Source organism: Stenella coeruleoalba (assembly GCF_951394435.1).
Source record: "Stenella coeruleoalba genome assembly, chromosome: 14".
Classification (NCBI taxonomy): domain Eukaryota; kingdom Metazoa; phylum Chordata; class Mammalia; order Artiodactyla; family Delphinidae; genus Stenella; species Stenella coeruleoalba.
Genome location: NC_137160.1, coordinates 64,315,170 through 64,338,942, shown reverse-complemented (window position 1 = coordinate 64,338,942; position 23,773 = coordinate 64,315,170). Strand labels below are relative to the sequence as shown.

Below are 23,773 nucleotides of genomic sequence, written 5' to 3'. Positions count from 1 at the left end.
TCTAGGAGCAATAGAACAGTAACACCCCCGGCATCCCCAGGGGCTCTATAATCACCTGCTGAACAACAGCGCACACGCACCAGGAGCCCTTGGCCCCCAAAATCCTCTCCCCCTCCCTCCTCACTGACAGCATCCCAGTTCTGTTTCCTTAGAACCTTCACTGCCCCAGAGCCACTGGCAACCAGGCATGGCCACTGGAGGTAGCTGCGGCCCATGTGATGTGCAGGGTCCACAGGGAAGCAGCTGCCTGCAGATGGAGGCTCTACCCTACGCCCTTCCTCCTAACCCCTCCTGGAACCTGGACAGGACTGCACTCCCACCTGGAACCTGAACAGGACTGCCAGACGTGCAGCAGCTGCCAGGCAACCCTGAGCTGGAAAAACACAGGCAAAGGAGGGGGAGTGGCAACCCCGAGGAGCCTGGGGCTCTGGCGGCTCTGCCCCGCCCCTTCAGCTGCCTTTACATTACAGGAGAAAAGTAAGCCCCTCTCTGCTTGAAGCACCACTGGTCAGGGTTTCTGACGTTTGCAGCCCCAGGGCAGCTCCTGGCTGGTACAGAGGACTTCTTGAGGGCCACACCCCACAGTTGAGGGCTGCTGGGCAGAGAGGGGTGGGAAGGAAACCTCAGGATGTAGGGAAACGCCAGCTGGATGAGGAGGAATACGGCCCATACGAGCACCCGGCAGGCCCCTAAAGCTGGCAGCCGTGCCCCCCACCCCGGTTGAACATCTCTGTGGGCAGGACGCAAGTCACCCACGCTGGAAGGGGTGCATGGGGAGGGGGAGGGCCTGCTGACTCCATGATGCAGGGCTACTGCTGTCCTCTTGCTGCCTCTCCCTGACACGGACCTGGCCATCGGTCCACGTCCACGGACGGTCCACCTGACCACCGGCTCCCACAGCCCCTTCGCCAGCTTCATTCCCCTTGCCATCCCTCCCCCGGGCACTCGCGGTTCATCACTCACAGCAAGAACCCAGCCAGCCTTGAGCCCCTGACTGTCCCCCACGCACCAGTCCCTGTGCCCTTGTTCGCTGAATGTGGTAAAAGTTGCAGCAAAGACAAGCAAAGGAAACACCCTCCCCCTCCAGTCACAGCGGAAGAAGACCTGAGGGGTCATCATCCCTGCTGGAGACCCCCCCCACATCTGTAGCTGAAGGTACAGGATTTTAAGAGGGGTGTCTGCCAGGAGAGCACCACACTGCAAAAGCAGGGCCCAGGCTTGTTGGGGCGCTAGCGGTCATGGCCAGCTCTCCCCCACAGGATGAGACATGGTTCAGAGAGGGTGATCTGGGCTGAGCCTCTTAAACTCTCTGAGCCTCAGCTGCAAAATTTCAAAATGGGGGAATTCTTTTTCCATAGATTTGTGTGAAGATTTAACGAGATTAAGGACAAGCGCAAAGTGACTGCATTCAGTATGTGCTCAGTAAAAGCTACCCAATCTTATTGCTTTGTCATCAAGTGTCCTGGAGCAGAAAACGGACTAACAGGCCTGACCCTAATGGTGGCACTGGGCAGTGTGGGTGACTGTGCTTTCCCTCCCTGGTGGCCAGGTCCTTCCCCACCCCCGCCCCTCCCCCATCCCATCAAACCTGAGGCCAAGCTGCATCTCCCCCACCTCTCCTGGCACAGCCTCTCCTGTCTGCGGGGCCCTGTCCCTGTTTCCTTGCCCTGCTGAGGGGTTCCCTGGGCAACAAGGACTTCCAACGCCCACCCCACACTCTCAGAGCCAATTTGGCTGGGTGGACAGCAAGTGGGACACGGCCCAAGGGCTAGGCCCAGCTGGGGGCATCTCTATGGTCCGTGCTGGGGACCAGGGCACCTAAGTGTGACCAGTGCAGTCCCAGACCTGGGATACAGCCTGACACTTGCCCTGCTCACAGCCTGTGCACCACAGGATTTCGAGGGATGGATCCTTTCTCACTAATCTTCACCAGGGGCCAGTAGCGGCCAGGGTGGCCACTGGTGCCGAGGGTGGGGGGGCAGCTGGGGAGGCAGGTCAGCAGAGGTGGAGATGGGGCAGGTGCCAGAGAGAAGCTGGGAGCACACACAGAGGGCTCCCAGAGTGCTGACACCTGCCTTCCAGAAAGCTCCGCGTTTACCGGACCCACAGGCCTTCAGTCCCATCCTTCAACACTCCTGCCTCCAAAGGAACCCCAGCTGGGCCTGTCCTCAGGAAGCCAGCTCCAGGTGACTTCTCCATGAGACCTCTCCTGACCCCGACTCAGAGAGGTCTCGCTCCCCAGAGAACCTACTGCTTGCCGCTTCTGCTGATTTGGCGGTTACTGCTTCCTACTGAAAGCCAGACAAATTCTTTATGATACAACAATGATCAATTGTTTTTTTGACCTAAGTGCCAAGGTAGTCCAATGGGGAAAAGATGGTCTTTTCAACAAACAGTGCCAGCACCACTGGACATCCATTAAAAGTAAATGAATAAGGGAATTCCCTGGTGGTCCAGTGATTGGGACTCGGCGCTTTCACTGGGCCCGGGTTCAATCCCTGGTCAGGAAACTGAGATCCTGCAAGTCACGCAGTGCAGCTTAAAAAAAAATGGTGGACACTAGATGACTGTGGATGTGGTGATCAGTTTTTAGATACAACACAATCCATGAAAGAATTCATAAGCTGAACTTCTTTAAAATTAAAAACATCTGGGGACTTCCCTGGTGGTCCAGTGGTTGAGACTTCGCCATACAATGCAGGGGGGGCGGGTTCCATCTCTGGTCCAGGAACTAAGATCGCACATGCCTCCAGGTCAAGAAACCAAAACATAAAACAGAAGCAATATTGTAACAAATTCAATAAAGACTTTAAAAATGGGCTTCTCTGGTGGCGCAGTGGTTAAGAATCTGCCTGCCAATGCAGGGGACATGGGTTTGAGCCCTGGTCCAGGAGGATCCCACATGCCACGGGGCAACTAAGTCCGTGCACCACAACTACTGAGCCTGCGCTCCGCAGCAAGAGAAGCCACGGCAATGAGAGGCCAGTGCACCGCAACGAAGAGTAGCCCCCGCTCACAGCAACTAGAGAAAACCCACACACAGCAACGAAGACCCCATGCAGCCAAAAATAAATAAAATAATTAATTTAAAAAGGAAAGACTTTAAAATATATATACAGGGACTTCCCTGGTGGCGCAGTGGTTAAGAATCCACCTGCCAATGCAGGGGACACGGGTTCGAGCCCTGGTCCAGGAGGATCCCAGATGCCATGGGGCAACTCAGCCCGTGTGCCACAACTACTGAAGCCCGCGTGCCTAGAGCCCGTGCTCCACAACAAAAGAAGCCATCTCAATGAGAAGCCTGTGCACCGCAACAAAGAGTAGCCCCCGCTTGCCACAACTAGAGGAAGCCTGCATGCAGCAACGAAGACCCCATGCAACCAAAAATAAATTAAATAAATAAATTTATTAAAATATATATATACATTTTATAAATAAATAATAAAAACGTCTGCTCTGTGGAAGGCACTGTCAAGAAAATGAAAAGGCAAACCACAGACTGGGAGAAAATATCTGCAAAAGATGCATCTGATCAAAGACTGTTATCCAAAATATATAAAGAACCCTTAAAACTCAACAATAAGAAAACAAACAACTTGATTTTTAAAAACAGCCAAACAGTTTTTTTTTTAATTAATTAATTTATTTATTGGCTGCGTTGGGTCTTCGTTGCTGTGCACGGGCTTTCTCTATTTGCGGCAAGCAAGGGCTACTCTTTGTTGCAGTGTGCGGGCTTCTCATTGAGGTGGCTTCTCTTTGCTGCCGAGCACAGGCTCTAGGCACACAGGCTGCAGTAGTTGTGGTACGCGGGCTCAGTGGCTTGCAGATTCTAGAGCTCAGCCTCAGTAGTTGTGGCACACGGGCTTAGTTGCTCCACGGCATGTGGGATCTTCCCGGACCAGGGCTCGAACCCGTGTCCCGTGCATTGGCAGGTGGATTCTTAACCACTGCACCACCAGGGAAGTCCCAAAACACTTTTAACAGACACTCACCAAAGAAGATATATACAGATGGCAAATTAGCATACAAAAAGATGTTCCATGTTTGTCATCTGGGAAGTGCAAATTACAACAAAATACCACCACACACTTATTAGAATGGCCAAAATCACTGACAACACCAAATGTTGGTGAGGATGTGGAGCAACAGGAACTCTCATTCAGTGCTGATGGGAATTAAAATGGTATAGCCACTTTGGAAGAGAGTTTGGCAGGTTCTTACAAAACTAAACATACTCTTACCCTACGATCCAGCAATCATGCTTCTTGTATTTACCCAAAGGAGGTGAAAATGTATGTCCACACAAAAACCTGCACATGGATGTATATAGCAGCTTTATTCACAATTGGCAAAAGCAACCAGAATGTCCTTCAGTAGGTGAATAAACTTTGGGACATTCAGACAATGGAATTTTACTCAGTGCAAAAAGAACTATTAAGCAATGGAAAGACATGGAAGAAACTTAAATGCATATTACTAAGTGAAAGAAGCCAATCTGAAAAGGCTACATACTCTGTGATTCCAACCATATGACATTCCGGAGAAAACAAAATTGTAGAGACCATAGAAAGATAAGTGGTCACCAGGCGCTGGGCAGGGGCAGGAAAGGGATGACCATGTAGAACAGAGAGGATTTTTAGGGCAGGGAAAATACTCTGCATGATACTATCACGGTGCCTAATGTCATCATACATTTGTCCAAACCCATAGCATGTAAAACTACAGGAGTGCACCCTAATGTAAAGCGTGGACTGTGGGTGTGATAATGACGTGTCAATGTAGGGTCGTGGATTGTAACAAACGTCCCCCTCTGGTGGGGGACGTTGATAATAGGAGGCTGCGTGTGTGTGGGAGAGGGGGCATATGGGAAATCTCTGTACTTTTCTCTCAATTTTGCTGTGAAATCAAAACTACTCTAAAAAATATCTTTTAAAAATAGTGGGCAAAAGACTTGAACAGAGTCTTCACAAAAGAAGATATGTGAATGGTCACATTAGCACACGAAGAGATGCTCAGCATTATTAGCCATCAGGGAAATACCTCAATAAAACCACAAGACGCCACTACACCCTCAGTGGAATGGCTAGATTAAGAAGAGTGACATTGCCAAATGCTGACGAGGATTTGGAACATCCAGAAGTCTCATCAATTGCTAGCGGGAATGTAAAACAGTATATGCACTTTGGAAAACAGTTTCCGCTACGGTTAAACATACATTCATTATTTTTTTTTAACATCTTTATTGGAGTATAATTGCTTTACAACGGTGTGTTAGTTTCTGCTTTATAACAAAGTGATACATTCATTATTAAACTCAGCAATTCATTTACCCCAAAGAAATGAAAGCATACATCTACACAACTTGTGCAGGGATGTTCATAACAGTTTTATTCATCATGGCTAACAATTAGAAACAGGGCTTCCCTGGTGGCTCAGTGGTTAAGAATCTGCCTGCCAATGCAGAACACATGGGTTCGAGCCCTGGACTGGAAAGATCCCACATGCCGCGGAACAGCTAAGCCCGTGTGCTACAACTACTGAGCCTGCGCTCTAGAGCCCACATACCACAACTACTGAAGCCCGCCTGCCTAGAGCCCGTGCTCCACAACAGGAGAAGCTGCCGCAATGAGAAGTCGGCGCACCATGGCAAAAAGTAGCCCCCACTTGCTGAAACTAGAGAAAGCCTGTGCGCAGCAATGAAGGCCCAATGCAGCCAAAAATAAATAAATAAAATAAATAAATGTATTTTTTAAAAAAACAACAACCAATTAGAAACAGCCAAATGTCCACCTGCAGGGAAATGGGTTAACAGATGATGGTATATCCATACAGTGGAATACTATTCAGCCATACAAAGGGATATATGCTAATACATGCAACAACACGCATGAACCTCAAAAACTTTATCTGGAGCAAAGCCAGACACGAATGCATACATATGGTATGAAATTATATCAAATTCTGAAAAGGAAATCTGACCTGTAGTGACAGAAGGCAGGTCCGCGGTTGCCTAGGGCCTGGGGTCGGGCAGGGTATTGATTGCAAAGGGGCACAATGGAACTTTGGAGATGATGTGACCGGTCTACCTTGATGGTGGTGGTGGTTCATGGATATGTACACCTGTCAAAACTTATCAAACGTAAACTTAATATGGATACATTTTATTGTATGTAAATTATACCTCAATAAAATTGATTTTTAGCAATCAATTCCTCAGAAAATCCTTCCCTGACCACTCCCCTCTCAAACACCCCTTGGTATACACACCCTTCAGAAGCTGTATTTTCTTCCACTTCATTTCCCCAAGTTTGTTTTGTTTTGTTTTAAGATTTTTTTGATGTAGACCTTTTTTAAAGTCTTTATTGAATTTGTTACAATAGGGCTTTCCTGGTGGTGCAGTGGTTAAGAATCTGCCTGCCAATGCAGGGGACACGGGTTTGAGCCCTGGTCCAGGAGGATCCCACATGCCGCGGAGCAGCTGAGCCCACGCGCCACAACTGAGCCTGCGCTCTAGAGCCTGTGAGCCCACGTGCCACAACTACTGAAGCCCGCGCGCCTACAGCCTGTGCTCCGCAAGGAGAAGCCACCGAAATGAGAAGCCCACGCACCACAATGAAGAGTAGCCCCCGCTCACCGCAGCTAGAACCGCTAGCCTGCTCGCCACAATGAAGACCCAAAAATAAATAAATAAATAAATAAATAAAGCCAAAAATAAATAAATAAATAAAAATTTAAAAATTTGTTACAATATTTATTCTGTTTCATGTTTTGATTTTTTGGCTGCGAGGCATGTGGGATCTTAGCTCCCCATGCAGGGATCAAACACGCACCCCCTGAATTGGAAGGCGAAGTCTTAACCACTGGACTGCCAGGAAAGTCCGCCCAAGTTTGTAATTGTGTTTTTATTGGTTTCCTGTTAACTGCCTCCAGACAGGGAGCACCGAGAGGTCCCAGACCCCATCTGTCCGGCTCACCACTGATGGCTAAACACCAGGCCTGCACACAGTAGGTGCTCAACAAACACCCATTAAACAAGGGGATGCAGGGCTGGTGAATGGAGAGGGCCCGAGGGAAGAGCAGCAGCCGGCTGGGCCCCAGCCAAACCTGCTGAGCTAGAGTTCTGTGGACCGGATGACCTCCGGCCTGTCCATGCGGGGCCCTGGCTCCACCCCGGGGAAGTTGAGTCTGTGCAATTCCTCTGAGATGTCCATGAAGCTCTTCCCTCTGGTCTCAGGGAGGAAGAAGCCAGTGTAGACGGCCCCACAGACACAGACACAGAGGAAAGGAACATAGAGGAAGTGGGACAAGCCCTCCTGTGGGTTAAGAGACCCAAGCTCTGGTGTGGCCCATTCAGCCCCCACATGGAAGGCCCCACCACAGGTCCTGATGAGGGACTCGACCCTCTTGGCTCAGATAAGCCCCATCCCCTTCAGTCTCACACCTCCTGGATGGAGCCTCCCCTGGGGTTCTCATGCTGACAAGGACAAAACCTACGGCAGGGCCCCCGGGAGGGAGGGGCGGGCAGGCCTACCACGATGAAGGGGAACCCCAGCCCGACTAGGAAGAGCATGGTCCACATGAGCATCCCGCAGACCATGTAGGCAGCAGGCCGGGCCATCTGGTCAAACAGCTCTGTGGCCAGGATCCCGGTCACTCCGGCTGGAAGGAGGAGTGGGGACAGGAGGCTGCCAGCCAGGGCTCCCTGGCCGGCCTTCCCCCCACCTTGCCCCAGACAAGAAAGTGGGGCCCTTCCAGCGCTCCTCCAGCCATTCCCTCCCAGAAGCCTGTACAGTGGGGGGAGGGCACACCCAAGCATCCTTCACCCAGACATCCGTGCTCCTTCAGCCAGGCCCAAAGACAGGAGCTCTTCCCACTCACCAGGGCCAATGCCAAAGCTGAGGATGAAGGCAAAGACGCAGGACATGGCCAGGTAGGGCATCCAGGGGAGGGAGCTCTGCGGCAGAGGGGCGGGGGTGAGGTGGTGGTGAGGGGAGGTCAGGCGGGGCCCAGCCGCCCGGCCCTCATCCACGCCCTGCTACCTGCAGGCACAGGGCCGACGCCCCGCCCTCATCTACGCCCAGCTACCTGCAGGCACAGGGCCGCTGTGAAGACGCTCCCCCAGCAGGTCATCAGGCCGTACCCCACCATCAGCAGCATCCGTCGGCCCACCCTCTCGATCACCACACACTGCAAAGGAAAGGAGCCCTCACTGATTCACTGGTGTGGGCCACGGTCGCGGTCCCCTCGGTTTGCGGGCCAGCAGTGGGGAGGGGCCTCATGAGGAAGCCCGGCAAACTAGATGCTCGATAAGTGCTTGCTAACTCGCCGTATTTTAACATAGCGACCTGAAGTGGAAGTGGCTTAGCGCTGAGGCCTGCGGTCCCCGGAGGGCCAGCACCCCCAAGGGTCCGCCGCAGGGCTGGGGGATGAGGTGTCATCCCGGAGGCAGACTCACGCTGAGCAGCGTCGCCAGCAGCTCGCAGCCCCCGGTCCCGATGGCGGCGTACTGGACCTTCTCCGGGGGAATCCGCGCCTGGCTGAACACTGCCGACGCGTACGCGTACACCTGCCGCGGGGGAGGAGGGGAGGGGCGAGAGGCCGAGGCGCACCGGCCCTCCCCGCCGGCCCTTCCCCCTCCCCTCTCCCCCCAACCCCGGCCTGGCCCGGACTGCTCACCGTGTCGTTCCCGCACAGCTCCATGGCCCCGCCCAGCACCACCAGGCTCGTCACCTGCCTCCGCAGCGCGCGGTCCCGGAACAGCTCCCACGGGCGCCGCGCGCGCCGGCCCCGGCAGGCGACGCGCTCCCGCTCCAACTCGGCCAGCTCCTCGGCCAGGTCCGCGGGGCCCCGCAGCCGCTGCAGCGCTGGCGGAGGGGGCAGGGCAGAGGACGCTGAGCTCCCCTCCCCCAGGCCCTCTGTGACCCCCACAGTGAGCTGCCCACGCCCACCTCCTTTCGCCTTCCCAGGGTCCCCTTGGTCTGATGGGGATGATCAGTTCACAGCACCACGGAGCAGAAAGGGCTTTAGAAACTCGGGGTTGTGCGGGGGCATCACACAGGACACAACTGTGGCCGATCTCCACTGCAGTCTCAGTTCACCCCTCCCTGGGCCATGGGATTTGGTAGCTGCTCCCACTAAAGAGGCATGTATACACCCGCCCCTTGGTGCTGGGTTCGGCCCTGCGACTCGCTCCGGCCCGTAGAATTAGGCTGTAGGAGGGCGTGCCGCGTGTTCCAATACAGCCTCAAGAGACCTGCTGGTTTCTGTTTGGTCTTCTGTCATCATCATAAAAACTTGCGGTGGGGCTGGCCCACTGGTCCCAGGAAAAAGCAGAGATGGCCCAGCTGGGACTGTCCTAGATCAGCCAATGCCCAGCTGACCTACACCAGTGACAGAGCCTCCAGCCAGACCTAACCTTCATCAGCCAACCCGAGAACTCAGAAGCTTGGGCTAAGTAATCGTTTCCTTGGTCTCCCGCGGAGGTGCGACTGTTAGGCAGCAAGAAAAAAAACGGACTAAAAAAACCCCTGGTATGGGAGTAGGTGACGCCATAACTAGGACCTATGACATGCAGTGTTGGTTCCTAACCAGGCAGAGGACGGTGAGGAGGCTGGAAGAATGAAAGCCCGTGTAACGTGCAAGAAACAAAACAGGTCTAATGAACTTCTGGACTTGGGCAAAGAGATCTCCAAGCGTCGAAAGCATGAGCTAGCTGCCTTTACCTGAGTATTCTGAGCTGATTGTAAGGAAAATGAGCTCAAAAAGACCTTCAGAGGGAACACAATTTAATCCAATTTAACTTATTTCAGAGCTTGCTAGGTTAGTTAAATAAAAAAGAAAAAGAAATCTGTTTTTCATCTCTAGCTTCTCCATCTAGCAGAGTCCTTAGTTAAATCACAGCCTGAGAGCAAAGACTAGATCCAGAGCAAGGCCAGCGAGCCCTGGGCTGAGGGTAAAGATCAAATCAAGGGTATGGCTTCCTGCAGTGCCTCATGGACCCTCCGGGCTGGAAAAACGGGCATTACAGAGGCTTAAGGGTATTGGTCCTCCGCAGCTCGACATGCCCTAGATTCCAGTAATTAGGTTGCAAGAGAGAAGCATGTCTCGACAAGAATTGTGGGTGTGGCTTTCTGGCACATAAATCAAATGCACAGAAAGTTCACATCATTTTTGGGGAAAGTTGTATTGACAGAAGCTCTGCCGGCCTGGATGAAAAGACACCAAGATGGTTTGAAATGTAAAGACTTCTGTGCCCCGGTTTTCTATAGGTACATTTTCCAGGGCCCTCTTCAGGTGTCAAGGAAGGTGATAGAAAAGGAAGGCGATAATGTCAGGAGGCTCAAAGTCTGATCTTAAATCTACCCCGAACAGCTGAAGAGTCTTGACTAAGACCCTGTCTTCCTTTAGGCATTTCTAATCTGTACCACGAGGGTGCTGAAGAAAATGATCCCTAAGGCCCTTTCTAGTCCTGACAGTCTACGATTCTATATGTCACAGCCTGGACTCCACTGAATAACATAATCGCTGTTTAACACTGAATTGTCTTGTGGGATCATATTACAGTTAAATGACTCCAAAGTGTCACCGTGACACCCAGATTCTCAGTGGCCTGGGGAGCCCCTCCCTGGGGGCAGAGCCAGGGCTTCACGCAGGAGCACTCTCCATCCCAGGGCAGGGGAGGCTGGCAGCGTTTCCCCAGGGGCACTCAAGCATTGCTGTGGATCGGCAACTGCTTTCTGCCTCCTTGCCGCCTCTTTTTTGAAAAACAGTTTTTCACCAGTGTCTGCTGAGTGCGCGCGAGGCGGAAGACTTCTGTTTATCTCCTGGGTCTTTGGCTCAAGAAAAGGCATATATAGACTTGACATGATCTTAAGACCCTGGACTTCAAGCCTGATGCCATGATTGGGTGAGACTTGGTGGGGGTGGGGGGTGTTTCCGGATAGCACTGAGCATGTTCCTGCTCAGGGCAGGGACATGAATAATAACTGTGGCCATGGCAAGCTGGGAAGAATACATTAGTGGGCCCTGGTCTTTGCCCCTTGCCACATGAGTGGAGATGCCATGGATTTTCCCATCTCTGGACTTTGGGTTCAGTGACGTGACTCTCCTTGGCTAATGGGAGGTTAGTGGGCAGGAAGGGACCAAAGGTTTGGAAAGTGCTTGTGCAGTTGGATCTGCCTTCCGGGCTAGTCTGTCAGTACCAAGAGTGCGAGGAGCAGTGTGTGCAGCAGAGCTGAACTGCTCCAGCCCAGACCAGCCTCAACTGGTCAGCCCCAGCTGACCCCGACACCATGAGCCAGCCCAACTGAGATCAGCAGGGTCGTGCAAACAGCCCAGCAATTAAATGATAGAAGACGCCGTAAAGGATTGTGTGCTTTAAGCCAGAGATTTGGGGATTGTTCCTTCGGCATCATTATCGTGGCCATAGCTAACAGGGAAGACCATCAGCCCAGCTGGCATTGGGCCCTTGAGGTCTTACTCAGTGTTTCTTCATCTTGCATGTCAGGCAGGGGGCAGGTGGCGCTCCTTCTCTGCACCACCCTGGGGGTTCCCAGATGGCAGGTGCTGGGTCTGTTCCATCCCACTGCCTTGGCGCTTAGGACAGCCCCTTGATAAAGAGCTCTGAAGGGATGGATGGATCATGAAATTGAGGCACAAAGAGAGGGATAGCTTTTCCTGAGTAAATGCGACCCAGGAAATAAGGACCCACATGCTCTGGCCAGATGTGCCCCATGGTCAAGGGTGGTCTGGGGGCCCGAGGTCAGGGACTCACCTGCCAGACAGGCCTCGGAGTCTCCACAGTCAATGAGGAGGTAGCGTGGGCTCTCGGGGAGCAGGGGCAGGGAGGCCAGCTGGAGCACCCCAGGCACCAGGCAGCTGGCCAGCAGCAGGGGCCAGGCCTGCGGGCCACCCAGGAGCTCCCTGGGGAGACAGAGGAGAGGCTGGGCCAGGTGCCTCCTTGTCAGAGCTCTGTCCCCTACCGGCCCCCCTGAGGGCAGAGGGTCTGCATTACCCTGTGCCTCTTCCCAACCAGCTCTGGGTCTGGACACCCAGGTAGGGACCCACGATAGGACAGGGTCATAGCCCCACCTCACCCCTGGCAGCTCCTCTCCCCAGGGCTCTTCCCAGGGCACAGGGCTCTGCCCTCACCTCCCTTTTCTGGGATAAACAGGACACGCTCCCTTTAAAAGCCCAAACCTGCACCCTCTCCTCTTTGCTCCCTGATCCGGAGAGGCGAGAAGAGGGTGACTCACACCAAGTGTGTCTGACTGACACCACACTGGCCAGATGCACATGGACAGGGTTTCAACGCCTTCATACAAGGAAGCAACGCCTTAATCCACTTGGGGGGTAGGGGAGAAATTTAGGTGAAGAAGGCCTTTCCCTGGCATCCCTCCAACCTCTCAGTGCACGTGGGGTGGGGGGGCGGCACTTACCTGAGTCCAACCACCTGACCCATCACGACCCCCAGGGCGGCGAAGATGGCTGAGGTCATGGCCACAGCCCCTCGGAGCTCCTTGGGTGCGCTCTCCCCCAGGTACATGGGCTGGACGTTCATGCTCACACCTGGACATGAGCACAGCAGCCGTCAGCCACAGGCTGGACTCCCGCAACGCTTGGGCCCGCCTCTCCCCGCCACCCCCGCCCGCCCCCGCCGCGGCCTTGGCGCCACCAGCCCATCATCTACAGGCACTGAGTGCTGCTCCCTCAGCCCAAGCGCTCTGAGGGGTTCCTCCCCACCTGGTATAGGGCCAGCAGGACTCCAGTCAACTCCCAGGACTTCTGAGAGAGAAGCCCTATCACCGGGAGGAGTGTGAGGGGCTCAGAGGGAGCAGATGCCCACCAGCGGCCCCGGCTCTCACCTCTCACGTCAACTACCACCGCATGTTCTCCCCCATCTTGGCTTCCCTGGGGACGCACCTCGCACCCAGGCAGCCAGTGGGAAAATGGAAATGGATGGCGCCCCCACTGCCCACCCCAGAGGGTGACAGCCGGCAGAAGCTAGGAGGCCGCAGTACTGGGGCACCATCCACCTGAGAACACGTCAGGGAATGCTGCTCCACCCCCTCCCTGATGTGGGATCAGGAAACAGCCCTCAGGAAGGTCCTGCCCCTCTCTGAGCACTGGGTGGGGGGAGCTGGGAGGAAGGGGGGTACACTGATTGCCAGAAGCTCTCCCATGGAGGTACACCCACTCTTCCTACAGACAATTAGGGAGGGATTCCTTCTGTGCCAGGTACTCAGGGCACAAAGTTTGACCTGGTCCCTCTTCCCTGAAATGTGGGCTGTTCTGAGTGACTCACTTCTAAGTAGACTGTGGCAAAACTGATGGTGTATGACTTCTGAGATTAGGCCATAAAATGCACTGGGACCGTGTCCTTGCACACACATGTGGGCTTCCTCTCTCCCATCACTTCCTCTGGAGGAAACCAGCCGCCATGCTGTGAGAACACTCAAGCAGCCCTACAGGGAGACCCATAAGCTGAGGAGCCCGGGCCTCCTGCAAACAGCACGCGAGGGCGCCATCTCAGAAGCAGGTCCTCCAGCCCCAGCCAAACCTCAGGTGACTGCAGCCCTGCCTGACAGCTTGATCACAGCCTCCTGAGAGGCCCCAAGCCAGGACCACCCAGCTAAGACACTCCTGGTTCCTAACCCAGAGAAACCATGAGTTAATAAATGTTGCTGGTGTTAAGCCACTAAATTGTGGAGTACTTTGTTTCACAGGAATAGATAACTAACCAATGAAGACATCAGCACCTGGCTGTATAAACAGTAGGAGTCAAGGGGGATTGTTGATGGGCACCCCTAAAAGCCCAGGTGGACACGCTCAAAATTCTGCTCCCTCCCGTGACAAGCCCCAGAGCCTGAGGGGTCCCTAAAAGGCTACTCTGCTTCTGTAGGGAAGGTCAGAGAGCCCGTCCTAGATGCCTTTTCATCTTGACTGCCAGGAAGCTCCCAGCTTAGAGGACTTCTGTTGGTTTAAGTTTGGGGATGTTTGCCCTCCCATCCCTTACAACTTTTCTATTTTTCTAGATCCACTTTAAGTACCTAGTTATATGACCCTTTTTAAGATAAATCATATCTAATCATTCTGCAAAAAAAAAAAAATAATGGTGGGCATGAAAGGAAAACAAATCAATGAATGAAGGGAATAAAGAGGATACAGGAAAGTGTAGGAACGGAGGCAGGAGGGGATCCACACACACACACACTGTACCTGCGCTGACGCCCACGAGCAGCCGTCCCAGCATGATCATCTCAAAGGAGCCTGCTCTGCGGCTGAAGCCAAACAGGGTCGCCGCAGCCACCACGAAGATGTTATTCACCAGCAGGGACTTCTTCCTTGGGGAAGCCAAACACAGGCGAGAGAGGTGGGTTCAGTGCTGAGGACCACCCCTGGGGACCCTTCTCTGAAGCTGCAGCCAGCCCTGATCAGACCTGTGTGTGCATGAGGGGACTGAGTCAGGAGTGTAAGCTACACGAACAGAAATGACGCTGGCCACTGTAGCTGGGGTCACTTGTGGGATGCCCCCAGGGGCCTACTCCCACTCCCCTCCTCCAATATGCCCCAAATTACTCTCCTTTCTGCCTCCTCCACGGCTTGAAGTGACAGAACTCGCACGGCTTTATCCCCACAGATTGAGCATTGCTCTCCTCAAACTCCTCTGTAAAGCGAAGGGCCTAACATCTGATTTCTCAGACTCGACGAAACCCTGGGGAGGAAGAACAGGGGCTTCCGGAGTGAGGGAGGGGACAGCTGGGGAGCCGAGTGCATTGCAGAGTCACTGTCCAGAGCCTTCAGGATGGCTGGGTGGTCTCTGCCAGGCTGGTTCAACGGGACAGACGGCAAAACAGGAAGGGGCACTGGGCATGTCAGCAGCGCCACACGATGAGGCGTCAGCTCTGGGCTCCTGACACCGCGCTCAGAGGCGCCGTCATGCAGGTCACCCAAGAGAGGCCACAGGAGGTCATATGGCGCATGTACTGACAAGGAAATGAGCCACAGGAAGCCGCTGGCCTGCTCCAAACCAACAGCACAGGGGTGAAAGATGGGCCAAAGCTCAGATCCCCTGGCCTAGAGAATGGAGAATGACCGTGGATTATAACCTGATCCTGTGGTAACTCCAGTTGTGACTTATAAGCCACATACGGCTTCCTCACTGATATAAATTAATACAGTACTTCCAAGACTTTCCTGGTGGTCCAGTGGTTAAGACTCCACGCTTCCAATGCAGGGGGCACGGGTTCAGTCCCTGGTTGGGGAAGTTCTGCATGCCAATGCCGCGCAGTGCAGCCAAAAACAAAAAAACACAGTACATCCATTGTAGCTATTTATCTGGCGAATGCATTTTGCTGCATTTCAAGACACAGACGACAGCAGAAACACTTTACTTCCACCGGCAGGGAGAGTACTGCACCTTTACCGACCTCCTTAGGGACATGGCAGCTCTCCAGCTCTGGGCCACACCTGCTCCATGGGGAGCTGCCCGCCTCAGGCATCTTGCTGGCCCGCTGCTTTGATGACTTTATGCTGAAAGGACCTGGGGAAGAGGAAGCGGCAAGTGCACCCGACGTCATGGTAACGTACAAGCATGACAGAGTGGGAGCCGCCACACCAGTGGAGCTCCTGATGTCCGAGGGCACATTTCCTCCAAAGTGCGGGTTGGCTTGCTGCCCTTCCTCTAAGAAGGGTGGACAAATCTCAGATGGCTTCTTTCTACTTTGGAGGCAGCCTGTCCCACAGTGAGTGTCGTGATCTGACACCTACACTGGATATTTGCAAACCTGGAAGCTGTGAGTGGAGTATGCCCTAGTGGGTCCAAACCAGCTGCCAGAGGCTCCGCCCCTCGACCCTCTAGACCTGGGAGATTGTGGTGCTCAAAGTGCCCCCAAGGAGAATCACAGTGCAAGACCTAGGATTCTGGAGTAAAGCCACTACTTCAGTGAATCACTACCCCCTTAATCAGAAATAACTCCTGGCTGGTCACTAGGCCCTAGTGGAGAATAAACACCAGAATGGGGTGTTTGGCTATCGTTTTAGCCAGCTGAGTCCTGGTTTTCTGTTACTTGCCGTTGATACTTCTGCTAAATACACAAACATGTTATCTGTGCAATTTTGCTTCCAACAAAGGAGGTTACATCAGTGGAAGCGGAAGGATGGGTGCCCACGGAACTCAGTATCGCGTTAGGAACCCCGTCATTCAGAAGTAGATGACCTCAGAGGGTAAGAGCCCGCCGAAGGACCCACACCATCAGGACTGCCCTGCTCACTCAAGCATGAAGATTGGGGTCACGCCGATGGGCAAACAGCCTCAGGCCGGTGGAAGTGCTGACCCAAGACAGGAGCAGAAAACCTGAGGATGGACGTTCCCGAGGCAGGTTTTGGAGTGACCAGCTCCAAAACCCAGGAGCAGACCCTCTACCTATGTTTCCAGGTTCTGGATCATACGCTTTAAACTAAATTCATCCACTAGTTTCCTTTTCTTTGACTAGTTTCCCCTACACTTTCTTCTTTCTTCTTCCCATGAGGTGTCTTGAGGACAGTTAAGTTTACCATTAAGTGTGTAGTGTGCAGAATATCAACACGTTAACGGCAGGGCCGGCAGATTGGTCGTCACGTGGAAACTCTGCACTCAGGGAGGACACCTCCGTTGTGTCGTCCCTGGTGGCTGTGACGAGGCAGTGCCCTGGGTGGTCTCAGGAAGGACTGAACCAACTAACGTGAGGAGGGGCACATGGGGAGCTGAATATATGGGTGAAAGGTGCCGACACGTGCTGGGTGGCCAGCCAAGGGGGGGACCATGAGAGCCGCTTGTTTTCCCGCCCGGCCTTGCTTCTCTCCTGCTGTCTCACGGGTGTAGGCGTGTGACCCAAGGTGGGCCAGGAACAACCCATCTCCCTTGATTCTGAGAGTGAATGAAGATGCTGGAGGTGGAACAAGGCTGGAGCTGATGCGCTGAAGGCATCTCCCAGGAGGAAAGCCCAGGCTAGGGTGGTCTTGCATCCTGCCCTCCCCAGGCCTGGCTTTTGACCACTTCCTTTTGTCCTATGAGCTGCCCCAGTATCCTTTGCGTTATCACAGTTTTCCATTCAGTCTGTCAGAGTCTGTCTCTCTTGTTTGCGACCCAAGATCTGCATCAGTTGGATACAAAGGGGGGCACTGGGGAGAAAACACCTGTTCACAGTCAGACAACATGTGTTGTATTGGCAGCCATGGGTCCTCCCTCCCTCCCGGCATGGGACTCTTCCCTCTGCCACATCTGCTGGGAAACGTGAGTCACCCGGTGAAACTGCAGGCAGAGCGGGAGGCTGGTGAGGAGTTGACTCAGGCCTGGGCCTGCCGGGCATCCTGCCCACACCCGGGGTGCCCCTCATTGAAGGGCATTTGGGGGTCCACGGGAAGCACTTACCTCCCCAGTGTGATGGCCAAGGGGCCAGCAAGCAGCGCTCCCAGAAGGCCCCCCACGGGGTACAGAGACACGATGAGGGACCACACAAGCAGGACCAGATGGTCGGGCAGCGGCCGGTCAGTTCGCATCCGCCACGTCTCATTGGTGAATTCTTGAATGTACTGTGGACAGAGATGCCAGTCAGCCCCCCTGGGGGCGGGGGCTCCCTCCCCACAACAGGCCTCCTCCCCACAGGCCCTGCCTCTGCAGAGCAGGCAAGTCTCCCCAGCAATCCTAGTCCCTTCGGGGCAGGACCGAACTCACCCAACTGCAGGGCACTGTGCCGTCTCTTTCAAACACAGTGTCTCCTGGAGCTCAGAGCTGGCCAGTCTCTATGTGCCCCTCTGAGTCCACTATCAGCACCCCTCCCCCACTTTTGGCCTGGGAAGCCACCTGCATGGGCCACATCAGCAGGCTCCCTTGATGACCAGCTTTCTGATGGACTTGGCCATCAGTGAGCATCAGCAGAGCAACAGAGGAGGCAGGAGGGGTGTTTGTCCCCAGGGCTCCGTCACTGGGGGCACCTCAGGATCGCTGCAACGCCTGACCAGAAGACCCAGATACCCTCCTCTTGGTCAGAGATGAATGTCAGCGTCTGGCTGGTCTTAGTCCTCCCAACAGGACGTGAGGGAGGACGTGAGGATGACCAGGGGGTGTAGGTGAGCAGGCCAGTTCAGGGTAATGGCTGTTAACCTGGTGCCTGCCAGGTCCCTCTGGGGGAAGGACCTGTCTGGGGGAGCTGGGACCAGGGCCAGCCTCCCCTGACCTTGGCTTGAAATCCTCAAGGGTGACCATTCAAGGGGGTAGGGGAAGCCTCAGAAGCCAAGGAAGTCTCATTTGCAGGAGCCAGTGATGGCCCATGGGAAGCAAGGCCTGAGAGTGTCCTGCTGTGGGCAGATCCCTCTCCAGCGTGCAGGTTTGCACCGAAGTGGACACTCGCACACTTTTTGAATAAACAAAAAAGCGAATGGAGCTCAGACCCCCCTTTCTAAACCCTTCATTTCATCCTCTTTTAAGGGACTGGGCAGCTATAGTTGTTTCTGCCCAGAATGTACTCCCGTCCCCAACTTCTAAGCACCAACACGCTTTGAGGGAAATTCTTTCCCCTTGACAATTACACCCCCCTACACAGTTGGTCACCTGACCCAGGCCTGGCCAATCAAAGTGCTCCACCCTCCTGACCACATGATTGGTCTAGTGGGCATATGATCCAAACCAGCCAATCAGAGGGCATGTGATCCAAACCAGCCAATCAAACTCTTCCCCAGCCTTTCTGCTGGAACTAACAGGGAGGACTTCTGTTTGGGGGTTCCCAGTCCAGGACAGGAAGTGAGTCTGGTGACAGCTGCTCTCTTGCACTGGGTGGAGGATGATGCCCTGCAGGGATAGGAGAGCCCCAGTTCCATCCTGGGACCTGTTTCCTGCAGCCCCACCTCCTTCACAGCTATGTGACAGGACACTTGCCCTTCTCACTTAGGTGGGATAGAGGTGGCTTCTATCAATGGGGCCGAGAGATTCATCCTTTCCACAGGCATTTACTGAACGTCGGCGCAGACCAGGACAGAGTCAGGTGCTGGGGACTCAAAGATGACTTGGACACTGAGAGGAGACCAGCAGGAGGCTGAGACCAAGGGCTGGGGAGGGAGGGTGACTCCAGCTGTGGGGGCTGCTAAAGGACGGCTTCAGGGAGGTGATGGCATTTGGGTGGCTCTTGAAGGGCTTCTTGCAGGTGGGGCAGAGAGGGCTTCCCATCAGAAGGAGTCTTCAAGGAAGGGCTGGGTGCATTTGGGGAACTGCGTTTAACCTGCTTTGATAGCGGAGTTGGGGGAACGAAGGTGGAAGACAGGTGGACAGGTTCTAATCCCAGGAGGCCTTGGACTTCAGATGGATGAGTCTGTCCTTATTCCTGTAGGCACTGGGGAGCCACAGAATGTTTCTGGGCAGGGGAGTGGTTTGATCAAACTTGCGAGGATCTAGAAGGGGGAGGTCAAAGGCAGGGAGGCCAGTGATACAGGCAGGAGAGACGGGGTCTGAACTGGGATTGTGGAAGAGACCTGAGGAGAAATGGCTGGAAGCCAGAGGCAGTTAGGAAGGACTTGGTGTCCAAGAGGGAGGGAAGAGTCAGGGCGGACCCCAGTCACTGGGTGGATGGTGGAGTCATCTACTGATATCAGGGACTCAGGAGAACTTGCCAGTTTCAGGGGAGGATGCAGAGCTGGGTTTGAAATCGCAGGGCCTGTGGAGCATCGCAGTGGAGGTGGACGTGTGGGAGAAAGCGCCACCAAGTGGCTGCTGGCCTGAAGATCCGCTGCAGGCAGCGGCTGGCCCTGGCCCAGCACCCACTGGGATGGTGACGGTGCGCATGGAGGGTACATACCGAAGTCGGGGCATTGATGATGGAGAGGTTGTAGCCAAATTGAAAAGTCCCACCAATGCCAGCCGCACAGATGATCAGCAGCAGGACCCTGCCCTGGAACTGAGGAGAGAGGAGAGGACACAGAGTGCCTGACTACAGCCTCCACCAATCCCAGCACTGCAATCTATCTGAACCAGGCAATGATGGCTCCACTTTGCAGATGAAGACGCTGAGGCAGAGACGAGTTGCCTAGTTAATATGGCTGGCAGGTAGCAGAGGCACCCCTAGCCTTCTGCTCTGAGTCCAGGATCTCACTGCCCCTTCACCCCTGACAGCATTTTCCTGAGATGGACAGCCATTCCCGGCCCTCCTTGCCGGGCTGCCCCTGGGCATGCCTGCTGTGGCTCAGGGGACAATGCCTTGACCTGGGGCCCACAGGCGTGAAGCTCTGCCTCTGGCAGGACAGGAGTCCCCGAGCTACAGTGACTCGTCCCAGTGAAACTCTCTCAATAGAGTGGCTGGGCCTCCCTCTCTTCCCTCCCAGCCTGTTCTGCCAGGAGGCTAAGAGGAGGGGCCACACGGACCTACATGTGTGGGAGCCTGGGGGGGGCACATGGAGCAGCAGAGAGCAGCCCGGGTCGCAGTACCAGCTCTGCCCTTCCTCCCTCATCTTCTCTAAGGGGCTTCCTCGCTGGCCCTGGTGACGATAATGGCTACCTTCAGGCTGGGGGACAGCCAATGCGCATGTGCACTACACACACCTGGTACAACAAAGGGCAGCTTTTCATCCTCATGCAGCACCCTTAGAGATGGAGGGAGAACTCCCCAAGGCACCCAGCTCAGCGCCCTGATGCCCCATCATTAGATTGGTATCTTTTTCGGGGGATTCAGTCTTGTTTATAATTTTTCTCTTATAATTTTAAATTACAAAATAACCTGCTCGTTAAATTTTTTGAAAATACAGTATACACTAACAGTTCTCCACTCTCCCAAAGAGCAGTGAACTGCTTCCCTCAGATATTTTCTGAGACATTCACAAAGTGGTTAAATATACAAAAATCAAATTGTTGATCTTTTCCTAGTAACTCTATACTACCTTTCTTGCTCGGGCAAATTGTCCCTCAAATATAAAGCACTGTGTCATATTTATTACTTTTTTAATACTTAAATACAAGTTTCAAGTCAGAAGGATGTTTGGCTAAGGGCTTCCTGAAGAATCTCCGGAACCTGAAGACTACTTACTCATTCATCCGTCAAATACCAAGTGCCTGTCCCAGCCAGGAACTGAGCTGGGAGGCACACACAGTGCGGCGGGGTGTGGGGTGGGGAACGACAGACCTGCTTTCACCGTATTGTGAGAACCTGGCCTGGGGATGGGGAGGTAGAGGAAGAGGCTCTGAGGGCAGGTTCCTGCCAGAGATCTTGCCACAGGTCTGCAGGCAGGTCTATGACAGGCACCCTGGCTGCCCGCAAGTTCCTACAAGGTCTAAGTAACTTCCTCCCAAGCCTGAAGCCATAGGGGGAAGCCAGGTGAGAACCCAGGAGTCCCGTCTCAGTCTCACTGGAGTCACTGGAAGCACCCTGCTGGGCTGCCCGGAGGTGAGAGTTCCACTAAGAGAGCAGATCTGCAGGAAGCAGCAAGTCACGCACCACCTGATGAGAACTGAGCCCATGTGGCAGGGGTGCCGGCAGGTCTCCAAGACAGCATAAATTACTTCATTCCATGAGATCGTGCATGGAGATTGCCTAGTCCTCTGACTGGTCATGGAAAGCATTCAGACATTAGCTATGGTGGTGATTATTAAGTCAGTGAATAAAGATTTCTTGCCTCCCTACTGTGGGCAATAAATCTACTGTTCTAGGTGCTGGGGATATAGTAGTGAACAAAAGAGACGAAATCCGTGACTATTCCAGCGGGGGAAGACAGGCAGTAACAAATAAACAAGGAAAATACATAGTAAGTCAGCTGTGCGACGTAGACAGAAAGCAGGCGAAGGGGAGAGGGGCGTGTCTGGAAAAGGTGGTCAGGGAATACGCCATAAGAAGGGGGCCTCCGCACAAAGACTTGAAGGAGGTGAGGGGAAGCGCCATGCAGATCAGCGCCGGTTGGCGGGGTAAACCCTGAGGCGGGGTGGTGAGCGTTATAGGCTTGCTCTTCCCGCTGCCCCGCCCCCTCGGTGCAGCAGGACGGGAGGACGGAGTTTAGAACCAGCGTGGAGGAGATGAAGGTTGGGGAGAGAAGTGAAGGTGGGAAACAGGCCCAGGACGGGATGAGGCGGCCAGGACTGCAGTGCCCAGGGGCTGCTGCTGCTGGGGGCGTGTCCGGCCCATACGAGGACCAGAGGGATGCTAGCCTGGGACGCGGCCGGTGCGCAGGTGCCGTGCGCAGTGCGCACACTGCGCCCCAGCCCAACACTGCGCGTGAACACCTGCTCTTGTTCGTCTGGGCCGAGCACCTAGCTCCACTGAGCACACTCAGATACTTCTGTACACTGGACGCGTTCGTTGAGCCTTCCCAAGTGCACGCCAGTCCGCAATCCCTCATCCGATAAGCCTGGGCCGGCAGGTCTCGGAATTCAGACGTTTGCGAGAAGCGGATCGGCGTGGAAGAGGGAGGCGCATGCGTAGTGAGCATTTGCGAAGACTCGCTCAAAGCTTACCTTAGCCAGAGCGCGCGGCCAAGACACGTGCGCAGGCGCACAGGGCGTAAAGGGTGTGGGGGGCTGGGGTCCCGCGAGCGGGTCACCTGAGTCCGAGGCTGTAACGGCGGCTCGTGTTCATCCTCCATCCCTCCCTTTCTGCAGCTCTGAAGGTGAAAAGCCACTGACTCCTTACTCGGCCGAGCCTGTGGCCCATCTCCGCAGACCGGAAGGGGGCTCAGGTCCGAAGTCACCACGGCCAGCCCCTGCATCCGCCTTCGCCTGTCGTGGCCGGCGGCTCTGATCAGCGCGCTCCAGACTCGCACGAAATCCCGGCCCTGGCCCCTAGTCCCCTCGTCTCCTCCCCCGCTGCCGCCTCCGGAGTGACTCTCAGCCCGTCACTGTTGCGCTCCCCTTTGGACCTCCGCCGCCGCCCCTTCCGGCCCCTCTGCCCGGCCTCCTCTCACCCCAATCAGGCGCCCCTGCCCGCCTGCGGGACGCCCCTGTCCCCAGGCACTATGAGGGCCGAGCCCTTGATTCTGCACAGGCATCCCCACTCTCCTCCAGTACAGGTGTCCCCGCCCTTTCCCCCCAGGGGAGGGACAGGATTAGGAGGGCCAAAAGGCAGACCCACAAGTCTGGAGAGCTCTCATCCGTCCGTCCTGGCAGAGCCAGTGACTTGGAAGGCGGGTGGGAGACCCAGTCTCGGGTTGCAGCCCGGGGATCCATTCCGTGAGAGGCCAGCCCGGCCTATGCGACAAGATTAGTCCGGCCCAGTGGACCTTGTGAGATGAGGAACCACCGGGTCCACTGGGCAGGATTAATCTTTTATTTCTCAGGGCTTCTCAGGTCCTTCATGAATCCAGGAGTTGGATTAAGGCCAAATCGAAACCAGTTGCCAAAGATGCTATTTTTGGTCATAGAAACATAGACCTGAAAGTGACCCTAGGAAGTCATCTGAGCAAAGACTGTGATAGGACATACACCAGAAGGGATACTGTTTTATTTTTGCTGCCCTGAACTTGTAAAAGTTTCTAAAAAACATCATGCATTTTTTAAGGAAAAATATCAATACAATAAATAAAATATTAGCAGTTGCTAAGTGCATGCCTTTCTGCATCTCTGCATCAATTGAGATGATCCACTGCTGTGATAATACCCTCTTCGCTCCCTCCCCGCCGCCCCCCCTCCATGGACACCTCGCTGGAGTCAGCCCCCCAATGCGTGGGCTCCCCAGCCACTAATTATTATCCTTAAGCAAGGGAGCTTGAGGTTTCTCTTTGGCAAACATTAATCAGGAGTTTAACCTTGAGTGTGTGACAGTCAAGG

The 23,773-nt window shown here is 54.4% G+C and overlaps 1 protein-coding gene across 1 annotated transcript; it reads right to left on the bottom strand.

Moving 5' to 3' along the window:
• Nucleotides 1-6,972: 6,972 nt before the first annotated feature.
• On the bottom strand, nt 6,973-22,623 carry SLC2A11 (solute carrier family 2 member 11). The gene is made up of 12 exons (XM_079942482.1): nt 22,552-22,623; nt 19,827-19,925; nt 17,411-17,571; nt 14,218-14,342; nt 12,438-12,567; nt 11,774-11,922; nt 8,677-8,864; nt 8,456-8,566; nt 8,086-8,187; nt 7,879-7,954; nt 7,532-7,659; nt 6,973-7,313 (listed from the first exon to the last, which is right to left on the bottom strand). Exons 1-12 carry the CDS (start codon nt 22,591-22,593, stop codon nt 7,113-7,115), a joined length of 1,512 nt encoding a protein of 503 aa, XP_079798608.1. The 5' UTR covers nt 22,594-22,623; the 3' UTR covers nt 6,973-7,112.
• Between the last annotated feature and the right edge of the window lie 1,150 nt (nt 22,624-23,773).

Coding starts and splice junctions, on each gene's coding strand:
- SLC2A11 (XM_079942482.1), bottom strand. CDS start 22,593: ATGGAGGATGAACACGAGCCGCCGTTACAGCCTCGGACTCAG. Junction 19,926..22,551: donor CGTTACAGCCTCGGACTCAG/GTGACCCGCTCG, acceptor CTCTCTCCTCAG/TTCCAGGGCAGGGTCCTGCT. Junction 7,955..8,085: donor CAGCGGCCCTGTGCCTGCAG/GTAGCTGGGCGT, acceptor CCTCTGCCGCAG/AGCTCCCTCCCCTGGATGCC.